The sequence below is a fragment of the Tinamus guttatus genome, unplaced genomic scaffold (genome assembly GCF_059628265.1).
Source record: "Tinamus guttatus ecotype Peru unplaced genomic scaffold, ASM5962826v1 Tinamus_guttatus_pri_ptg000010l, whole genome shotgun sequence".
NCBI lineage: Eukaryota > Metazoa > Chordata > Aves > Tinamiformes > Tinamidae > Tinamus > Tinamus guttatus.
In genome coordinates this window covers 653,452-677,349 of record NW_028288544.1, presented here as the reverse complement: position 1 = coordinate 677,349, position 23,898 = coordinate 653,452, and the positions used below count along the sequence as shown (strand labels likewise).

At 41.9% G+C, this 23,898-nt stretch overlaps 1 protein-coding gene across 1 annotated transcript in view; it reads right to left on the bottom strand.

The window, feature by feature from the left end:
* Window positions 1-15,155: 15,155 nt before the first annotated feature.
* The window catches only part of FIG4 (FIG4 phosphoinositide 5-phosphatase), a 59,600-nt gene continuing 50,857 nt past the window's right edge, over window positions 15,156-23,898 (bottom strand). The window contains exon 23 of the mRNA XM_010224769.2: window positions 15,156-15,450. Coding sequence (XP_010223071.2) covers window positions 15,273-15,450 — 178 coding nt within the window. The 3' untranslated portion in view covers window positions 15,156-15,272. The remainder of the gene's footprint in view (window positions 15,451-23,898) is intronic.

Sequence of the window (23,898 nt, the reverse complement as noted above, 5' to 3'; positions counted from 1 at the left end):
AAACCTGCTCCCAGAAAGCTTCTCGGTGGCTTTGGTATCAAAATGCAATTGTTCAGAATAGTAGGTGAATTTTAACAGGAATCAAAAGCTGTGAAAAAGCCTCGCTGTACCTTTGTAGCTGTCATCTAAAAATGACCCTCATCTATCTTTTTGACAGTTTAGATGTTAACATGGATTAATCCATATTTAGCTAAGGGACTACAAATGTTTGTTTTAAAATGTTCCCAAAATAATAAGGGCTTGTCTCTAGTTAAACAAAGGCAAAAGATCATTAAAAATCAGCCAACTTACTTGATATAAAGTAATTTGTACTCCCATAATGAAATAGTGAATCTTAGCTAATTTATTTAAAAATAACCGTTACCGTTTTAGAGACGAGCCACTCCATGCTCGACTAAGTGCAGCAGATGCATATTTTATGGGTACAGTCTGGCACTAGTTTTGGAGCACTGGACATTTCCGCAGTCCTATCATGGCTCATCCTGGCCAAAGATAGCTCGGCCGTGGGCCTCAGTATTTATTTTCTGAGGCTGCTGATCGTCATGGGCCGAAGTGGCCGCTGCCCCGGACCTTTTGGAAGGAGCCAGGGCAGAGGGTCGGGGGCCACCTGCGATTCTGCATTTGGAGCCGCAGTAGCGATGGGTCCACAAGGGTCTGCATGAGAGCAAGTGCCCTTCTGCAGCACAAAAGACTTACCTGCAATTTTTTTTCAGTGCTCAAGCTGGAGAAGATTTTAGGTCTGTCTTAAAAAAAAATTCAGCTACTTTCTTTCAAGGCGCACACCTCAATGAGCTTGCAATGACTGCATTATTACTCATTTGGCACTGATAGACTCTTAAGCATGTTTTCTTTCCAGGTTATCTTACAAATCCCTCCCATAATAATCACAGTTAAAACACATGCATATATGTTTTCATATATCTAATACCTGAACCAGTCCCTGGTAGCAGGCCTGTGCCCCTCTAACATGTATCAGCAAATAAGAGAGGTGCTGGTCCCGTGATGCTCTCATGGGTTGTTTTGGAGATGCCTCTGTTTCCAACCACCAGAATTCATTTTTATGTATTTCTTCTGCAGCCCCAGGGACAGAAATAAAAACCTGAGCAGAATTCAGAATGAATCACAGAGCAATTGGAGAGAAAAATGTGGTTACTAAGCATGACAAGGACCGTGCTACAAAGGTGATGGACAACGGCAAGAGCTTCGACTTCCCACTTGCCATGGGGACTTTGGCCCTTCTTGGGTCTCTTTGGCAGCCATTTCTTGACGGCCAAACGGCACCAAGAGCGGAGCTGCCCCCATGCACTGCAGAAGTGTCATCCTTGACGGAGCCGATGGGTTTTGTGCCCACACGGGGCAAGGACGAGCGGTCGCGGCCGCGTGCGGGCAGGATGCGCAGCAGCAGGGCCTGCAGCTATGAGGCAGCCAGGCCGTCCCGCTGCGGCGGTGGCTGCAGCCCACGGAGGCCTGAAATAAATGGCATTTTGCAGGAGGGCCGAGCATTTCTGCAGACAAGCTGGGGAGAACCCGGCAAAGGGAGAGCGGCACCAGTGGCAATCTACTGCTTGCGGGAAGGAGTGCGGCACTGCCGAAGGGGCCCTCTGCAAGTGCCAGGGCCCTGGCCTCATCCCCATCCTGACGAAGGGTCTGAAGGGCACCCCAGCCTCAAGGTGGGTCAAGGAAGTGAGAATGAACCGTTTGCTCTTGGTGAGGGGAGCAAAGACCCGGCCTGCCTGAGCACAGGAGCAAACGGGGCCTGTCCATCTCGAAGGCTGGCAAGCTCCTCTGCCACTGCCCCACGAGGAGCGGGACTCTCCGTCGGCTTGGTTTGGCTTTAGCTTGGCCGCTAACCCAGCGCTGCTATTATCTCTTTTGTCCAGCCTAAACTGAGCTGTAATACTTGGAATTTAGCCACGTTCCAAAAATATCCAAACGCTGCATGAGTCACCCCGATCTAAGCTGAAGAATTTAAGAGCGCATTTTAATTATTGCTAGCCTAAACTGAAGACTACCTGCAGCACCTTTCATTTTAATTACACATTTACTTTTAGCACCCAAATGCAATGAAACCTTTTTCTCCTTTATTTTAGAGAACCCCTTTCCACATCCCAAATCTTCTCTTTGTGCATGCAGCTTTCAGAGCGGGAAGGAAGCTGTAACATTAGCTGCAGCATCCAGGGTGTGTGTTCGGGCTGGGCCAGGTCGCAGGTAAAAACCCACACGATGCCTCCGAGGAAACAACCATGCTGGGAAAGGGCAGGATGCCCTGAGCACACAGAAACGAACTCTGTGACTCGGACGGGTTAATATGAGACATCAGACACTGAAAAGCTGAAATTGCTGAGTTTTTAGAAACGCTGTTTGCTGGTCTCTTTTAAAAACAGGACTGGTCACACCTATTTCCAAAAATCTCCTTCTGAACCTGATGGCTTAGCAAATAACCACTGCGTATCAAGTATCCTTTCCAAAGCTGGAACGAGCAGTGCTGATACGGCTGAACATAAGCACTTCAATAAAAGCTATTATTTCCAGGCCGGCGGGAAGAAAAATGCAGCAATAAGGCGGTTGTGCTCAAAAGATGCTGAATAAACCTATTAAGTGCTGATCCTGGCCACGTGGGCCCCTCTCTCAGCTTGCTGTGAGCCTGTGAATCACAGCCCTCTCCAACACCACTGGCAGCACCTAACACCTCACTTACTTTAATGCAGGTGAAACCTTGACCCATTGCTTGATCCCCTCCTAGGGAAGGGGAGGCTCTAGGATGACATTGCCTTTTTGCATACTCCCAGCAGTGACTGACAGATCGCTCAACACTGAGCCCTCAACATCCTAACGAAGGATGAACAACACACACACATGGGATCTGAAAATGCAGTTTATTCCCCACCCTCAGCAAAGAATTGCCCAAACAAAACTGTCTTACCATCTGGGTCCTGCCCTAAGTGTGATGCAGAAAACACCACATCTTACCCAGTTTGCATTATAACTGCACTAAAGAGAAGGCCATGTCTTCTTTATAGCTGGCACCAGCTTGCACGGAGGGAACAGCGTACAAACAGCAACAGCTGGAAATTTCTCGTGGGCCTACCACGAAAAAATCAGCCAAAGCAGTGAAATTCAACAAAGGTTTCGTTAAAAAAAAAACAGTTTCTTGGAATTATAACAGTGGCCACTGCTGCCTGAGCTGTCACTGAGAAGCAAAGCTGGAAACACAATTACAAGGTGATGTTCACACGCCTTCATATGTGCATATATATGTGCACTGCTCCTGGGATAAATTTCAGAGCAAAATGCTAATTCCTGGGAGCTGTGACAGCTTGAATCATCTGTGAATTATGTGTGCCCCCATGCACCTGGTTTGATGAGTAACATGTCACCGAGTCTGCAGCACAAACACACTAAATACGGTGCGTTTTTAACTCACAGTAAGTCAAAGGCAAGCCAAACCACTCCAGATGAAAGTCTGCACCTTTCTGATGAGTAGTCCTAAAAAGAAAATGTTGTGTCTGTCATTAGCTCTTGGTGATTCATCCCTAAGTTGGACTACTTCACCCTGGGTTTTACAGACATTTTCCACCATGGCCTTTGCCTGGTCCTCGTCAGGTCAGCAACGGAGGCTGTGCTCCCTGAAGCAGGCTGTTAAACTATGGGCCAGCCCTTATATTTGCTCTTATTTCACAGCCACTACAAGTCAATTTATCTGAGCAGACTGGCGTGTGGTGGTAATGAGCTAATTCCAGTTCAGCAAAATATCCCTGCTCTGCTTCGGAGCTTAATGATTTTGCTCTCAGCCCAGGGTATGTGTTAGCTGAACTCTCTGCTTTGAGACAAAGCTGTTGCGTAAGTGAAAAGTTATTTCATGCCTGAGCCTTGGTTCACCCAACTCCAAAAATGATCCCAAAATCCGGGATCCCTAGTCTTGGTGCCCCTGTGCCAGAGGGTTTCATCCGAAAGAAGCTAAAATTCAGGGCCACCGCGCCAGCTCTCTTCTGCTTCCTACACTTGTTTTCCTCACTTTCCACATCAACACTTAGAACTAACAGCTTTGCTGACTAATCACCTGTGCACAGGTGACTGCACTGGAGCAATCTCTTTTTAGAGGCTGAGCTAGGAAGTGAGGAATAACAGCGTGGAAACCTGCCCCGTCTGGGATTTGGCTCCTTGACCAAGAGCTTTCTTAGGAAAATTTTGTTGGCTGGGTCTTCTAAAGTACTGAGGAAATGAAAGAAAACATTTGCAATGTGTCCTTTTGGATATTTGTGCCTGACATGTTGAAAAATCAGTGTTTTTACAAAAGACAAGAGAGTCCCCTAGTCCTGGGGGTTTTCAGCATGTTGCTGGACCAGCGTCCTTGGTTAAACAATAACTTCTCTGGTGTTAAGAGCAGTGCTGCTGGACAACGTGATGACAGTGCTGAGCACATAGAGCAGAGCACATTTCTAACCACATACCACATGTTTTTGAAGGTTTTTGTGCTAACGCCTTAGGGTTTGCTGCTGCAACAGAGCTCAAAGCAATACTCCCCCAGAGTTCAATGTGGGAAAGATCTGACCCTAAATAACAATGTCCTTAATAAGAGTTCTTTTGTACAAACTGGAGGCAAAGCATCTGTACCTTTTCCTTCTGCTGTCATATTTCTGAGGTTGCAAATCCACAGCAGGTTTTGCAGCTGAAGCGACAAGCACCTCCCTTTGCATTGGTGTCAAGTTAAACGAAAGATGCTCTGATGGGGCCAAGCTGTGAACAGGAGCCTTTCACTACATTAAAGCAAGATAAAAATATCCAAAAAAAGAAAACTTACGAAGTTATTGCCAGGATGTATGTGACAGAGTCCATGGAGCCTCTAAATGATGGGAGGAAAAAATCAGTGAAAGAAAGAGAGGATCATATATAAACATTTACCAACCATGTCAGCAAAGAGGAGGGTGCACAAGACCTTTAAGCTGGGTTTGAAAGCATGAATGCTACAGGGTCTCCTCAGTATGTACTAGAGCACCTCAAAACAGGGTGAGAATAAGCATACAAAATCCTGGAACCGACTCTTGGCATACACAGAAACTGAAGATTTCTTACTTACCCCTCCTGCAATGTCTCTTTTGAAATACTGGCAGCTCAACAAGCAAGAGGATCCCAAGCAGAGAGCTGGCAAATCTGGCTCTGCCTGCAAAGTGGAAGGAACAGAAAAATTGAGAAACGTGCCTTCAAATAACAAGGCATTTTAATTACTTTATAGGGGTGCTTGCAATTGCTCCAGAATTAGAAGCCTTTTTATTTATGAAGAATACATATGTATTCTCAAAATCATGGTACTTAAATTGAGGGGAACAAATTTATTTTTGAGGATTTACAGACTGATTTAATTATTAACTCAAGTTAAAGGGTTGTTTTGAGAAAATACATACCGTACCAGACATTTTGCAGTATTTATGGTGTTTTCACAGTATTTTTACTTCCAGAAAATTTTGCTTCCAATAGGAGCCTAAAAACGTTAGACTCCAGGAATTCTATGTAAAAGACTATGCTCTTTCAAAATGCCTCCTGTCATATATCAAAACAGAAGCCAAACGCAGCTACTGTTGTACTGAAAGTACCCATCTCCATTGGCCGTGCGTTGAAATCCATCCATGCAGAGGCACACTAGGGCTTAGCCTCAAACACATCCAGGCTGCTAAGAAGATAAATATGATTTGGCAACATTTTTCATCTTCTGCAGCACCTGACTAGGAGGTCCTTCTTTTTGCATGTGCAAGATGAACATCTCTTGATGCCTCCAGGTAGCGGCATGAGAAGGCTGAGCAGGGCAGAGCACTTCTAGGCTCCTCTGGGATTTGGGTCTGTCATGACCTGTTGCGAATCCAGAAAAGGAGCAACCTCCCCACTGAAGCTTCTGTCGCTGCCAGGTGAGGTTAACAGCAAAACGCCTGACCCTGAGCTGAGGTGAAAAAAAAAAATTAAAACAGAAAGAAATCATTAGGGGAAATAAACAGAGACATCTAGTTCCAAGTCAATCCAAATCCGCAGTCCAGACATTACACTACAGAAGAGAAAAGAAATGCCTAGAGGAAAAATTGGCAAGAAATACTTCCTTGGTTTTGCCAACCTCAGCCAAACATACCAGCTTCACATCTGCCACTGCAGGGCTGAAGGGGTAGAGGGCAGTTTTGTGTAGGCTTAGGGCAGGAATCAAGCGGCCCCATGTTCTGACCCATGATCCTGGGGATGTGTAGAGGGATTTATAAAATGAACAATGTCAAAGGTACAGGAAATACGTGGGCAAAAAAGATGCGCCTATGGAGACGTGATGGCCTCAGGTGAGCCTGTGGCTTCTGCTCAGCAGGCCGCAGTGAAAACCCTAGGACCTACTACGTAAACCCAGTCTTGGAGGGAAAAGCATTTCACAAGTGGGAAGCCCACGGGTCTGCGAATCCTCTAACGGTATCAATGTTACTGGAGAAGCTGTTTCATAGCACAGCACTCCCCAGCAGCCGAGGCCAAAGCGGCAGCAGGAGAACACGCTGGCAGCAGGCCGGGGAGAGCAGGGCTGCGCCGCTGACGTCGCGGCGACTGGGGCGCTCCCACGGGCGGGGAGCAGGCGGCTGCCGCGAGCGGTGCCGGCACCAGTGCGTCCCCTTCGGCAGACGGTCCCGGCTGCCGCAGTGGCCGAGCGCTGCTGCCCCCGGGCAACCCCATCTCTGCACGGGGCAGGGACAGGTGCAGGTGCCAGGCACTGCCAGCAGCACGAGGCAGCCCCACAGCGCCCCATGCCCGCATTTCGGGAAGGCTGGGCTGTCCCATCAGGGTGTCTGCCTGTGACGGGAGCCTCAACCATGGGTCCCTATGGACCAACCCACCGCTCTGGACAAGTTTCACGCACCACCCGGGGGGAGATGCCGGCTAAATCACCTCCGGAAGGTCCCCAGGACACATTTCTCCTGCAACCCGCCTCAGGAGGTGGCACTTCAGCGCAGGGAGCCAGGCCGGTGGGACAGCCCTGTCCTGCTGCCCGTGCAGCAGCCGGAGAGCCCTGTTGACGAGAGCGCTGCGTGCCCGCCGCGACAGCCACAACCTTTGGAAATGGAAACAAGGCTCCGCACGCGGCTCTCCCAGCGACACCCAGCCGGGCTCATGCGGCGGGCGGCGTCTCGCGGCGGCCTCCCTGCTCCGGCTCCACGTGCGGGCGGCAGCTCCGCGTGCTGCCGGGCGCGTGGGAGCCGCTCGCCCAGCAGCCCAGCTGGCCACGCGGACGTCCCTGTCGCCTCCCAGCGGGAAGGCAGGCGAGCGGTGTGTGTGCCGGCCCACGCAGGGCTCAGGTTGCATCACTGGGATCCAACCCTGTGTTTTTGCACAGGCAGCTCTGGCTTTGTCTTCATCTTCTTTCTTTCCTTCCCCCTACATGCCTCACTGAGTTGCATGGCCACTCCTGCTGAGCCGTACTAGAAGTACTGTAAAGGAGCACAACGTACAGGGAGAAAAGGGAAGGCAAGAGGGAGACAGCTCACTTGGCCATCTGGAACAGAAAGGTTTTGGGAGTTTGGGGTAGCAAAGGGTCCTCTGGCACCTGATAGCTCTAACATGTCCTTAACAACCTGCCCCTGCCCGGGCGGTTCAGCTGAGCTGCGGCTCCTGGGAAGAGAGAGACACAGAAGCAGATCATGTTTATTGCTATTACGGAGAGGTCGGGGATTGCTAAACTGTGCGGAAGGTTTGCATGTGAGGAGAGGGGTTTGAGATTTATTGATAGCGTAAGTTTTACCATTTTCCTTACTTTCCCCTCTTCCCTTTACATGATCCACACTGTATTAATGGAGAAAATGCAGAAAATAAAACAATGTAATAAGACAAATAACTGACTCTCTCATATTAACTTTGGATACATTAGTAATAAAGCAAGCAGAACAAAGTATTATAAATACAGACTAGACAAAATGAAGAGCATACACTGCTCTCTTAATACCTTTTTCATTCTATTACAACAGTGCTGAGTTATGCTTTAACCGGACTTAAGTTATTGCCATAGACCACCTGAACCAGAAATTCCAGAAAAAATGGAAAGGCTCCTTACAGCATTTCAGATGCTCTTCATTTATAGACTAGCAATAAAAAAGAACCAGGTTTGCTGCTACGTCTCCCCACCCAGTGTCCTGGCAGTGCTTATCTGAGCTTTCTCGCTTTATTGGCTATTGATGCTCAAATTGTTGGGGAATATTTTGATTTTGTTTCTCTCTATCATGAAGAGAAAAACAAAAAGCAGGCAGGTATTTAATAGAAGCTTCAACAACTGCTCAGTCAGGAAAAAAAAAAGTATTACTGGGATAGATGAGATTCAACAATATGACACGGTGACCACCGTGGTGACCAATGCTGGAGGGCTTCACACACGTGTAGTCCAAGCAGGCACTACCCCAGTGTGGCCCTGCCATGGTATAGGGAGCAGCTTTCTATAGGCACCATCAGTGGTATTAAAGCAACTGAGGAACTCTGTTCATCATGGAGGTGGATAATCCTGGCGCTGAGTATGTTACTAGTGATTCTATATACTGATATTGCAAGCATGAGTAATAGGCAAACAAAAACTCCAGAGGCAAACCGGGATTACAGGACCTGGACATGCCTGGGCCTCCTCAGCTTGTGTGTCTGGGAAGAGGAGGCTCAGGAAGTGCCACGAGGGCCTCTCGAGTTTGTCCCTGCAGCGCAGGGCAGGGTGCTCCCCTGGGTCGGGGGAAGTGACTTGCTCCAGTGGCGCCTCTCTACAGCAGGGTCTCCTGCAAAAACAGACACAGTCCAAACCAAACATGACAAAACAGAGAGGAATGCAGCATGCAAAAAGGCAGCAAAATAAAGATTTATCTTTTCTTACATTATTATTTGTTTTGCATTTTTATTTCTCTTTCCAGGCCCAGAGGATTTCCCATCAGAAGCCCAGATAGTTGAATAGTTCAAACAGCTGAAAAATGGAGGTATAAAGGGGCTGTATTCTTGGAGAACATTTGAACCCTAAAACCAGACTGACCTATGACATGGATGGACCTTTGCATGCCTGGATTTTGAAGGAAACATTTACAGTAAGGAGTCAGATAGTGTCACCCCTGTGACCCCCTCATAGTAGTGTCACCCCAATGCTTGTGTTTGTGCTGCAGGGGGCATGGGGTAATGACTGAATTCCAGTTTCCACAGGAAAAGAACCTCTGTAGCCCAGAATAGATGACTCATGATGCAGCACGGAAGCAATGTGATGTCCGGGTTGAGAAAAATAAACACAGCCTGAAAGCTGTTGTTATATCCTAGAGATATGCAAAAGCTCCTGTTTTGATTGGGGTAAGAAAAAATTAAAATGCATTTTCTTCTCACTTTTTGTGCAGTTATCTTCAGGTCTCCCTTCAGTGGGTTAAAACAGAGATGTGAAGACAATGATATAAATAAGGGGGAAAATATATATTTGTGTTTTCTGTTAACCTGTTCAGGGAAGATGTTTGGGGTGTTTTATGCATGCTTTAAGAAACAGGTAGGGAAAACAAGTGCTTTCTGAAAGCGGTTGGATGAAAGTCACCACAGGATGACTTTAAGCAGCTGAGGTTGTGCCTCTGGCTCCGCTTTTGTCCATGCGCCTCCACGTCCTGTGGAGCAGGGAGGGCTGACGAGCGGTTGGGAACTGTCCTTGGTCCTGAGGAAAAAGAAGGGCCTTGAAGCCACCAAAGTCATCTTCGAGACAACTTCCTGCATTTTGAGAACACTTCCCACATAACGGAGTCCTCGAGCAACTATTCGAACCAAGCACATGAACTGTTTTATCTCCAGCAACCTCTACGTGTCGTTATTTCTGGAGTACTGATAGGGTGAAATCCATATGGAGAATTAAACAATCTTCAGAGAGAAGATGGTGTTTCGTCCTATTGCCAAACTGCTGTGTTTTACAGCTCGCCAAGTGTTAACGGTTTATACTAGTACTGCCACTGGCCTGACTTGGTGAGAGAACCTCCATATGGTCTGCCCCAAATCCCCCAAACTCGATGGCAAAACGAGGAGCTGCCACAAAGGTGACCCCACCATGAGGTGCCCTTCTTTCCCCTTCTCCTCGCTGGTTCCCATCACCATGGGCATGCTGAAAAGGTCCTGTCTTGGGGTCACAGCAGCAGACCTTGAGTCTATCTGGAAAGAGAAAACGAGAGAACACTGCCCACCTGAACAGTCAGGGCACCAGCAGGAGGCATTTAAAAATCGAGACTGTACTCACAGCGCTAAGGAGTTTTGCTGAGCTAACTGAGTAAGCACCTAAACGCCCTGTAGCCTCAAGGAACCCCCTCAGAAGGCAAAGAGCTTCATTTCCTCCCACCAACACTTACTTACTGCCCCTCTGTGTGGAAATGGGGAAAAGGGAAAATAAAAGGCAAAGGAAAAATAAAAGTAAGGTCTGATTGACTGAATTATTGCTTCCAGCACTATCTGGATATTTTTTGAACACTCATCATCTAATTATTCTCTCAACCCAGTGCATATTGGCATCAGTAAAAAAAAAACACATTTTCAAATTTCAAATGTTTATTTGTAAGGAAAAAATATAAAAAAGATATTTAACTATTTCTATTTTCTTCAAAGAAAAAATTAAAAGAAGCAGACAACAACCCATTAATCCAATAATGAATGAGATTCCTTACATGGTGTAGCTAGAATCCATGGTGTAAATGCAGTCTGTAACTTTAGAAAGTGTGCAGTTTTAGAAGACAAATGCAACTGCTTGAGAACCCTGAAACCCTAATAAGAAAGATACAACAATAATAAAATGTAATTTCCCTTTCAGAGAGGAACATGCCCTCAGCCCTAGATATACTGCAATTGCATTGACATAAGCTAACAAAGGATATATATTTTTTATTAGCAAATGTAACTAAGAGATGTAATCTTTCAGTGCAATCATCTTCTGAAGTCCACCTGCCAGCATTTGCTGTTTTACAAGAGCTTCATACATTTATTTTTTTTTAAGGCACAACACAGACACCCTTGGGTTCTTTGCATCTTTATGCTGTATTGCATTTGTCCACAAAACAAACAAGGCAGTATCATGATCACGGACCACCGTGAAAGAACAAAAAATACTGTTTTCAACAAAAATGTACTACTTGAAAAATTGTCTCATTAATCATTTTTCAATTTACCATTTCTTCCCAACTTCTTCTAGTCCTTTCTTCCTGCAAATAGTAACATTTTATAGCATATGATTTGAAATGAGTAAGATGTGAGTAACCTGCAGGACCTGAGCTCTACAGACCGTAAGTGAAACTGTGTTAATACACCACATATTACAGGAATAAGATGGGGGACTTGTCATTACATAAATCAAATGAAGACAAACTTAATAATATCAAGAAGTTCTAAAAAATCCATCAGGTTACAAACCCCAAGTAAATAAGTTAAAGAAATAAACACTGTTTAAATACATGAAACAAATTCTATTTCTGCATATAACTGCATTGTTATTTTAGAACCCCTCTTCTACCTAAATACCAACATGCAATCAAGCTTGCCAATACGATTACTCTGTACTGCCAGTGTTACTTGTAGGAAACTTAGACACAGCACAAAATGCTTTGTCTCAAAATCTTTCCATTATTTCATGGCACATTCCACAGTCTGATAATAGCTGTTATTTTTCACTTGCATTAAATTAATCATCTCTAGGAGGTACAGGCTCAAGATTGACTCTAATCCTTAGTATTAACAGTCTTCCCTTTAGGCTATGTTTTCATAGCACCTCCAATCGCAAAAGAAAGACAATTACCAGTAACCCCATCAGGATAGGTAATTCCAATTATTTTCTGGTTCTTTACATGAATAAATATAAACTACCAGTCACCAGCATTTTCAGGTTCCTCGGGATCCTTCAGAATCTCTTGAGGAGCTCCAAAATATAAGAAAAAAAATCAGACTTCTTACAGGGAACTAATAATAATAAAGCAAAGTAAAATAAAAAATGGATCTCTATTTGGACTCATAGTCTGCAAGCATCTCCAGCAGGTCGAGGGAGGTGATCCTGCCCCTCTACTCAGCCCTAGTGAGGCCACATCTGGAGTACTGTGTCCAGTTCTGGGCCCCACAGTACAAGAGGGATGTGGAGCTGCTGGAGAGAGTCCAGCGCAGGGCCACAAGGATGATCAGGGGCCTGGAACATCTGCCCTATGAGAAGAGGCTGAGGGAGCTGGGCCTGTTCAGCCTGGAGAAGGCTGAGAGGGGACCTGATCAGTGTCTATAAGTACCTCAAGGGAGGCAGTGAGGAGGATGGTGCTGGCCTCTTTTCAGTGGTGCCCACTGACAGAACTAGAGGAAGCGGCCAGAAACTGAAACACCAAAAGTTCCACGGGAACTTAAGGAAAAATTTCTTAACAGGGAAGGTACAGAGCACTGGAACAGGCTGCCCAGAGAGGTTGTGGAGTCTCCTTCTCTGGAGATCTTCCAAACCCGCTTGGATGCAGTCCTGTGCCACGTGCTCTAGGTGACCCCGCGTGTGAGGGGGGTTGGACTAGATGATCTCTAGAGGTCCCTTCCAACCTTACGCATTCTGTGATTCTATGATTCTATGAAAAGTTAGCTTGTGCTTTACATCTGCATTTTAACAACAAAAAACATAGTTCTACCTAACATGAGATCTGAACACTGTAATAAGGTGAGAGCAGTATAATAAAAGTTCTGTATTTCACAAAGCTCTTTGCAGAGTGAAATTTTAAATTAAATTCTATTCTATTCCTTACGCACTTGAGGCAAATAGGGTAAGATAAAACTTCCTTTCTCATAGGAAGCTAGGTATTTTGAAACAAGTGTGAAATGTCATCTCTAAACACTACTACACCTTGCGCAGGATCACGTTCATGTTGGAAGCTCTCATCTTTCAAGAAAACTCAGAGGATTATTTTTAAAACACATCAGGATATCCACCCAGAAGAGTACCCCAGACCATCACCTCCAGGTGCACACATTTTCTCAGAAGGAAACACTTGCATCTACGCAGCAGCTCTAGCATAGCTGACAGCTAAACTGAGGTTCCGTCACACAGTTTTTGCTTAGTACAAGCACAGGATAAGGAAGGTCAAGAGTCAGTAACTCTGGAGCCCTTCCTGTGGTTCCTGAACTAGCTATGTTCCTAGACATTCACTTGGAAGATCCACTGAGACTGCTGAAAATTCGTCTGTCTTTCATGTAGTGTAAAATTGTTAAACTGTGAGTTTGGTTTGGTTTTTTTTTCGGTTTGCTTTTTCTAAGCAAGCCTAGTAAATACTTGTGACACTTGTACCCTGAAATCCTCTGAACAGCTGCAACACAGTGACGGAAGAGCGCAGAAAACGTCACCTGAAAATGAACACCCAAGCGTCTTACCGTATGAAGCAATGACCATGAATTAACCCCCTCTAAACAGCCAGTATTTTTATCTTTTCTGTCTGGAAGGAGAAACACGAGGCAGCTACACACGCCAGAAGGTTCAAGGAGACACTGTTACAAAACTGTCCTGGCACACATTTTAGAGAGACACTGAAAAATCTTCAATTTTACAGACATAATGGACTGGAGATAGCATTCACCTTTTGAATCTGTAAAAACCAAAAACCTTCAATTCTCTTTTACTTCATGTTTTTTTTTTTTTTTTTTTGGTGGAGTAGCTAAAGCCTGACCATAGATTGTCTGAGAACTGTAAAGTTATTCCAATTCCTATATTTTGTGACAGCATGACCTGTTGCAATAGGAAGTGGATTAACATATTTTGCCTAATGTGCGTTTAAGTGATACACTTTGAAGGGGAACTTCTGAGAAATACCAGCATCTAAGAGCAACAACAATGGGGGGAATGTTATAATCTACAAAACATTCACTGAAATAATGTAGATGTAGTAAGAACAGCATGCATTCACTTCACTGGAATAAACACTTCAGCTCCAAATCTTTCCAAAGCCAGCATTTATTCATTCAAAATACTTTTTACATTGGTCAAAAGAGTTCAGCCCGGGCATTTTCCCGGGCAAAAAAAACACGTTGAGAGTTGCAATTAAGTGTTATGTAAAATAGCATTTTGTTCTTCTGTCTTCTAAACTACATTCATTTCTCTCAAAACAGTATTAATCAATTAGCAAAAGAAAACAGATACCAAAATTTTTAGTATTTTGAGGTACAACGTTCTACGCCCACAGACTACATACACTCACTCACTTTCTGTAACACCCATGTTGCATAAGTACCTTCTGTCTTCTTTCTTTATTCATTACATATTTTCTTTTACTGAATTACTGATTAACTGAAGCGCTACTTACTGATTGAGTTCAGATTTTGCTTGCACTACAAGCAGCCAGGTAGGCAGAGCTGCTGCCTGCAAGCTGGTTTTCCATGAACCTGGACATGCTCTCCATATCCATTGCGGATATCCATATGGATATCCGTATCCATATACACTGGCTGAAAGACCCCTTCAGAAAGCAGCTACTCAGAGTGATTCCGGAAAGTCTTGAAATATAGTCTGTTCAAGCTTGCAGAATAAGTTGTCAAGGATGTTGATGACACTGTCACTGTTCTTCAATGAAAAGGGTTAAAATCTAGGGTTGGGAATTTCAGCTTATCATTGCAAAGAGTAAGTATTTTTTCTTCATCCTGTGTAGCAAAAATGCTGTGTTACTATCACCAGTGAGATTAGTTTTGACATGAATTAGAGTTAGTAAATTTGTTAGTCTAGATGTAAGTTTTGATTTGGACATCAGTCACACATTTTGCATTTTTGCTTAAGAAAAACAAACAAACAAAAAAAAACCCAAACAAATTACAAGCCCTCATTTTGCCAAACATTCTCAAGAAATATCAAAAATATTCCATTATAAAAAAGACCGTTTGGTGTCACAGAATAACAAAGAAGAAAACTTTTCTGCTTCGTCTATGTGAATTACTTCAACTTCACCAGAAAACATAATGAGACAAGAAATTAAAATCTAACCACTCTTTCTTTTGCATTAAGCTGCTGCATATTTCCCAGTGGTGGCAGCTGCTCTGATTATACACATAGTCTCTTAAGATACTTTTAAGTTCTCTTCAGGAACTTTTTTCTTCAGTTGAAGGACAGACATCGCTTTTTGTTTTGCTCTCCTGTAAAGCATAATAGTGTAAATCTATAATGTTTAAAACATAATAAATAATAAATGTTAGATAATAAATTTATTATCTCAAAATAACAAAATTAGACTTCCTTTCTGAAGTTAATTTTATGACTTATCACTACATCACACTCAGCAGCAGAAACCAGCTGGAATTTACATGTATCTGTTTCGAATGTACTCTCTGTACATAAGGAAGTCATCTTTTCCCAGGGGTTGCATGTTTCCTCTTCCAGCCTGCATGTGAGCATGGAATATCTCAACTGATTTCCTATCAACTCTCGGAGGCTGAACTTCATAAATGTTGTCTTGGGAAAAGGATGAGATGGGTACTCTGGAAAACAAACAAAATAAACCACTGAATATTTGGAACATCAGATAAAATATTTCCAAATGGAAATACTTTTTTTTCCTCCTTTAAAGATATATGAGAACCACTGAAAACGTAATTTGCCACTCAATAATTCATTTACCTAGATTGTTATCATGACTGCTGACCTGGTAAGACTCAGCTTCCAAGTAGGGTAGTTAGGTAAGATGCCACTAATCACATTACAGGCTACTTTCTGCACTTTCCTTACTCTGCCCTCATTTCTTCATTCTCAGACCTGCTACAGCCAGTAAGCACCTAAGCTGAAACTAATCTGTGTCATACATTATAGCAGATAACCAGAAACCTTAACTGAATTATCCATGTAGTCAGTAGCAATTACAATGAGCACGTGATTACACTCTGAACCCATATACAGAAAGGATTTATCAGATAACAAATTTCCATCTAATTACTAGGAAACAGACATCTAGTATTACCAGCGTTAGCACTTTGTCCATTGGAACAGTTTTTATTTTGTAAAAAGATTTGTTAAATAGCTTAGCACAATAAACTTCTGTCTTCAACTCCTAACATGTAAACCTACTCCCGCCTAATGAGAAATAAACGCAGCTTTAAATTTTACATAGAACTTGAGTACATCAGACATTTTTTAAGCACTACTGTGAATCGAAGGCACTCTTAAGATAGAATTTGTCCCTTTGACTGCTGAAAACTGCGCACTGGGCAAGATCACAGTCAGTCGGGTAGGGGAAGTGATCGTTGCCCCTTCTTCAGGGCTCGAGAAACCACAGCTGGAGAACTGTGCCCACCCCTGGGCTCCCTGGAAGCAGACAGACAACGACACACGTGGAAGCGGCCACCAAAGGCCACCGGGACGGTCGGAAAGCTGGAGCGGGAGCGACGAGGAGGGGCTGAGCTCGGTCTGCCCTGCCTGGAGAGCAGCGGCTCTGGGGGCCTCACCAGGGGGCACAGGGCTCTTCCTGGAGGGGCACAGGCCCAAGACAAGCTGTGAAAGGGACTGAAAAATAAACCATGGTGCCATCTCTGAGTAGATAAAAGGAAACTTCTCTGTCAGTGTGAGATCTGGTGTGGCCCTGCTTCGGGCAGGGGGGCTGAGCAGGTGACCTCCGGGGACTGCGTCCAGTGTCACTGTGCTTCTAAAGCAAACTCTCCACAATAAAACGTTCTCAACAACTGACTGCAAAGTAGCAGCAGAGTTATTTACACTGAATATGTAATAAATGAATAAACACTGAAAGTATCTGTGCATCTAATCATTATCATTTTAAAGCACCTTTGCTATTAGGAAAGCAGTATCCATAAATATACTATGTACATTTCCCAGCAATACTTTAGCAATTAATTTACAAAATGCTTTGAGCTGAACAGTGTGGGTATTTTAACTATGTGACAGCAGATTGGTTTGGATTCTGCAAGAAGACACTCGGTGTTTAAGGTACTGCCATCTAAAGATAACAATGCTTTAACTTCCCCTTCTGTAAATGCTATTTGATTGCTAGAAAATCAAAAAGTCTGAAATTAACCCCAGGGAAAAACTATCTGAGAGATGTTTGCGTCGTCTAGAATGGTAGATACAATTCTCCTATAAAGGGTAAACAGGAGAAAAATATTTCTTAATTATGAAAAAATTGACATATGTTTTAAGGACTTGTCTAATAATCAGTTTCATATATTTTTGGTTCATATTTCAGCTGAAAAAAGCTCATTTACTTTATATGTATCTACTGGAATAGTGCTGGTTTATAAATTGCTCCATATAAACAAATCTGCCTAAGCATTCAATAGGAAATAGAGATTTCAAAATTGGAGACTCCCTTTCCTACTACCACATACCCTAAACACTTTTCTGCATCAGAACTTCCTTCTGTGCTGAATCAAAATGTCCCACGTCCTTTTTCAGGGAGCGACTAGAAGCCGTGAGGTTATTAGAACAGAGCAAGCTCTGAACAGCCTCTTCCCTAGGTCTATCCTCCCACGTCAGCAAACAAGATTCAGGGAATATCTAATTCTAGTAACTCTCTGAGCCTAGGAGAAAGGAAGAACTTCTACAGCTTAATTGTGTTTCATGTGACAGTCCTTTAATTTGTTATTACAGCCCTTGGTCGCTCATAATTCTCAGAAAGGGAGAAATTAGTCATTCTCTGCCTTCTCCCCATCTCTACCATACACCCAGACGTATTTAGTCTCCCCTCACACACTTGTTATTTTCCGAGTAGCCTCGTCACCCATTCATGTAGGTTTCCTAGGTCTGCTTCAACCTTTACAATGATACAATGACCAAAACTACATTTAATGCCTGACATTTCGTTTTCTACTACCTTTTCCATTTGTCATCTATTATTTTAGTTACGGAAGATAGATTTTCCAAGTATTTTACGCTACTTAATTGCATACTGAGACAGTGGCCAGAGGCTAGAAAAAATGTCAGAACAGTATTGTTAAATATTGTATATTTTTGTGTGTGTGTGTATATATATATTTGGGCCCAAATATATATATGTTGGGACTCAAAACTTTTCAGCTAAGAATTACAGCAGCAACTTCCTGTCAAAGATCACAACTCCTCAAAGCAGATATTGACCAGCACCAGCGTAATAAAGATCCATCTGTATTAGCGCCATTGCAACATACTGCAGAATCCACAGTCATGCTTCGGTGTCTGGGTGCTTTCTAACGGACAAGAAGGTATCTGCGTGTTTTAAAGGGAAAAGGAGAGAATGGTGGCCCAATTTCTTGCATCCTCTTACTCTGTGAATCTCAGTGATTTCCGCTATCACGTCTTGCTCGCTTCCAGGACTGGGACGATAGCCACAGCTTGTTTGCTCCCTTTCTAACTATACGACGGCTGCTGCTGCTGCTTCTGTGCTCTCAGTGACACTGCTGCTGGCTTCAGAAATGGCAGCGCTGGAACAGAGCCAGGCTGGCATCGCTTCTAGGAGACACTCAACAGCTGCACGCAAGGATTTGCATCTCTTTTGGTCCTTGAAGATGGTGGAGACACACCAAGTTTGCAAGTCCAGCGGAGCTCAAAAAGGCTATTACAGCATTCCTGTTCTTTTAAACATGAAACTGCAATTACCTACCCTTTGTAATTTAACCACTAAACTCTTATCAGTGTAATCCTCTGTTTGTTGGGAACTTTAAACTGCAAAGTTGTTTGGATAAACCCATGAAAAGTTGAAATGTCTGTTTTCACTGGAGTAAAAATTTCATGTGAATGGCATAAAAAAATGAACATAAGAGCAAACCATTGTTGGTATAAGTCTTCAAATTATTCTTTAAATTGCTCTAAATTCTGAAGCAATAAATGCTAAAAAGTGTTAAAAACGTAAATTCTGAGAAGCAATATTTCTCACAGGAAGAATTTGAATGTGTATTTCTTCAACAGCTGATCATGTGAGCTCCTAAGCAGACAAAATTCTGACCCAAATTTTGAGTATTATGATTCAGTTCTGTTCATTTATGATCATTATAGCTGAGAAGGCAGTCTAAATTCTATTTCAACTCTCAGAATAACAGAGACAGTGTAAGTGCTCAGCTTCAGAGAGCAGAAGGAGGAGCGTAATTGCTGGTATTATGCCTTATAATGTCTGAAAAAGATAGGCACTGCTTACTACCAAAATCCAGAGTACATAGCTATTAGTGTTGAATCATAGTATTTTTCAGAGGTTCCTCTAAAAAAAACCCCACAATTCATATGAATTTATGATGTCTGAATTTTTAGAGCAACTACTTTATAAATCTTGCTATGCTGCATTTTGTTTCTGATACATACCACATTAGTTTATCTAAGGCAGCAAGAATCTCTGTAGGGGTCGATCTGATGTCGGTCTCATGGCAAAAGATGTTATTCCAAAAGATCTTATGATAGAGAACCACCAAAAAAAACTAAAAATAAGCAATATTCTCAGTAAATTGACAGTAAGTTAGTTTTTTTTTTTTTTTTTTTTTTTTTTTGTTAGCAAACTCTATGAATGGTATTTTGGAAATTCCATCATATCCTACCTTTTCTATTTTCTTTTCCCAGAAAAGACGGTTTTTTCTCACTATCACTGTTATGTCTTTCTACTTGATCATAAAACAGTAAGGCAGGTGTTTTCAGAGCTGATAACAAAAATTTTTCATCTAAATGCATGTTTGGATGCTTGAAAAGTTAGTTTTTATTTTCCAAAACACCCATGACTCCTGCACATGCTTACTTACCTGGTTTAAATAGCATTTAAGCAGAAGGTATAGAATGGTATTTGACATTAGCACATCTAGTACACTGCGCCCAACGCCATTAACCCCAAAAGAAGTCACTTACTCAAATGTACCTGGCCTGTTTATTCCACCAGCAAGTGAACAATCATTTAATTAAAAACAAAACAAAACCACTGCACTAATTTCATGTCTTACCTATTTATTGATTTGTTTCTCAAGACATGACATTTCCCAAGTGCTAATGAGCGAAGAACCATCTCTCAGACATGCTGGAAACTAGCTGGCAAAATGTATTTAATTTCAAGCATTTTGTAACTAAATCTCAATTTTCCACCTACTTGCTTCAATATGCGAAAAATACATTGAAAGAACAGCATGTCCATGCATACCAAGTTTGATTAATAACTTGGTATTAAGCACTAAACTTTTGTAGAGTGTTTATATTATCCGGTCATTTAAAGTAGTTTCCATAACACTATGTATTTAAAAATCTAATATACTGAGTAAGTTTAATATCTTAGAATAGTATCATGAAGAATAGCATGTTACTTTGCTATTATCTTTCTCTATTCTGGGGGTATCTGTAGCTCTACAACCTTTAAATGAAAATTAAATTGACAAGAATGCAAACACTATGTTCTGAAGATCAGTACTCTTGTCGTGCAAAATTCAGTTGTTTTCATCCTACTTATGAAGAGGTTTGATGGTATCATGGTTTTACCAGGGAAGAAATTGTCTTTAACATTAAAGAAGACACAATTATAATATTCAGTTACAACAAAGATGATCCATACTTTAAAGGAGACGTGCATGATGATGTGCTTGCCTCTCAGAAGTACAACCATCACTAGAAAGCTACTACCGTTATTTCAACAATAATTCTCCTCAAATCTCCAAAGGATAGATCAAAAGGCAGGCAAAATGTACTCTAGTGCCTTGTTTGAATCCTAAACAAATATATCTGACCTACAAAACTCTGACAGGTCAGGATTTTTTTCCCCCCACAAATGGTATCCTCTTAAACTGTTGTTCTGCTCTTGAAAGAGCCTTCAGCAGAATCTTCCTTATTTAGACACTAATTCCTACATACAAAGTTTCTGTCATGTTCAGCGGCAGTGGAGAGGACTAAAAGACAGGTAATCATCTCTGCCAAGTACTGTATACTACTGCAAGTTCTTTCTTGCAGAATGGACCAGACACAAAACCTGAACAGCATCCAGGTCCCAGAACTGTTACTTGAAACTCCAAAAGCATACACAATTTCAAGCCTTAGAGAAAGAAGAGATTATCTTTCCATAGGTACAAATCTAAATGAGAACTATACAGTCCAAATTAGGAGCAGCTTCTCTACACTGCAGACAGAAGAAAACTTGAGAGAAGGTCAGAACACCTGATACAGAAAGGTGACCTCTGGGGAAAGACAAGCCTTTTAAGCAGGGACGACGTTAGCCACACGCAAAGGGATTGAGCCTGGTGGTAAGACAAGACAAGACAGAACAAGACAAAACAAAACAAAATACCTTAAGAACTCTAAAAAAAAAAAAAAAAAAAAAAAAAGGAGAGGAGACTATTCTGTTTCTGTTTAGAAAGCAAGAGCTAATACTCATACAAGAACCTTCACATAGGATTTCTTGAGTAAGATAGTTCTAAATTAAGTTTATCATTCCTACATTTAAGGCCTACCAAGAAGTGGGCTTTGCTTCTTCTATGCTGGCCATGATGGTAATTGGGGCTTTCACTGGTCTAATTCATCACACCAATTGTCAGAAAACTATTTGCTCTTTTTGCTGAGCTGGTTGGCTGCAGAGCAATGAGCTGACCTGTCTCACAGAGCAGTATAATGAGCCAAACCTTGCCCAAGTAAATGGAAAAATACATGAACAGGAAGGAGAGAAAGAGCAGGACCTCCCCCTTTTGGTGGCAACAAGCTCTTAGACCTGGCTAATTCATGTTATTAACGTCTCCCATCATCCACTGACTTAATTAAACATAAGATCAAACAGCTCCATCTGTCAAGCTTCACTAAAGAGCATTTTTACAAATCATCACAATGTAGGCCTAGTATTTCATTCACTCGCAAGCCAGCTCTTTTGTGAAGTGTCCTCAACTCAGATCATACTACTGCTTTTCTCCAGAGCTTTCCTAGTAGGGTTATTTTTGAGATATGTGACTGAAAGTGAATGCAAACTCCCAAATTACAAAATGTCACTTTTTATTTTGTTCTTATTCCTGATATTCTTTTGTCTTTTTTAAGCTAACATGAAGTAACCAGTACTTTCAGGAAAAGGGCCCACAATGACTTTATAACCCCTTTCCAAGAATATAAAATTAAGTTACTCTCAATAACAGTCAGCTTAGTCAAGACATTTTGTAGAAGACAGGCATATTTACAGTGCTGGAGCATTCAAAATCACAGTGAACAGTGAACTTCAACATCAGACCAGAAAACACAAACTAGGTAATTTATAAACAGCCTCACCAGCCGATTTCAAGAGAATTCTCACAGGCAATAAATGCGAGAGATCCAGAGAAGTTCTCTGTATTTGTTTAAAATACTGAGAGTGAAAGAGAGAAAAGATGTAAGGTTAAGTGAGAAAGACTAACACATAAAGCTAACACATAAACACATAAAGCTATTTTTAGAATACTAGAATGGTAGATATATGTGAGTCAAGGAAACACTGAATGGAAATTGAAGTTGTCATAACACATATATAAGTAAAATGTTGGACTGGTTACCTCACATCTGGTTGGACTGGTTAACTCTCATCTCTAGTCTCAGCCAAAAGCTACTAGTGAGCTACATATATTTATCTAGAGGTATCCAGAGACTTAGATCAAGTATGTTTCTTAATATACAGCTGTTACTGAATATGAGATCCAGTGCAAAGCCATTTCCAAGTAAAATTAATATAAATAAACAATCAAGAAAGAATTTCATCTCTCATAGAAGTAAAGAGTTTTTTAATTAAGCAGGGAAGCAATGTAGAGAATTCTTAATTTAACAAGGATATTTACATCTCCAAGGAACTGAAGCAATGCTATTTTAATTAAGAGGCATAGCTATCCTATTTCCTGGACAAGGAAGAAACCAAATGAGTTGTGGATAAAAAGCAGAATCTGTTCACACTCCTCTGGGAGAATTCAAAGGGATAAGGATAAAAACCTACTCCAAGCCTACGTGCTGTTCTGACGAAGGGATGTTTATCAAGAAGGCTCTCTTAAAGAAGGGCAGAATATGTGATTTAAATAGTTTTGGATTTAAACAGATGACAAACTATAAGCTTTTTTCCCCACATCTTTCATGAATACTGGTAATAGTTTTTTTATTTTATGATTTTTAATTGAAATTTATTAAACTAAGAAAATTATTCTGACATGAAGCAAGATATTGGACTAGATATTTAAGGCAGAGGGTTGCAGAACACCAGCATGCTTGAGCAAATTGGAGTTTCCAAATTCACTTACTTTCTGTGAACATTCCTCCATTTTGCTGATTCCTCAGCAAATGTTAAGAGACCATGTAGATATTTAGCACAGATTTACTGCAAACACTAAATATACTATTCTATACTATATATATACTAAATATACTATATACTATATATATAGTATATACTAAATATACTATACTATACTATACTATTCTGAAGATCCTTTATTCATTTACTCCTTCTGCCATATAACATAAGAACTTCCTTCACCACCTTAATAACTCCTAGGATTTGAATAGCCAGGAAGATGACAATTCAAATAGCAATCTGTTCTTTAGTGCTATTATAAGCAAGTGACAGCTTCATATTTACTCACCAAAGTGATGTTTTTTATCTAATCTCCAAGAAGTAAACCTGATACTAACAAATTCATACGGAACCACTGAATGCAAGAGGATTGCTCTACATAGAGTTAACAGCTTTCAAAAGTAGCTAGGGTTGTAAAACACTTTATTAAAGTCACAAATTTACAAAATGCACTGCTCTATTTTTACTTCATCAAAATAAATTTTATTTTTGAAGTATCAGGTTTCAAGGATGCAAGTAAAATATTTCATAAGTTAACAAAAATGCTAAGTACAGGGCGTTCTGTTGCTCACTGATTCTTCATATCCCATACCTTGGTGAGGGAATAATGTATCTAATATATATATTCACAGAAACAAACAGAGAAAAAGCCCATATATTACTTGTACACAGTTAGCTGTTAGTCAGTTTCAGTGATGTCCAA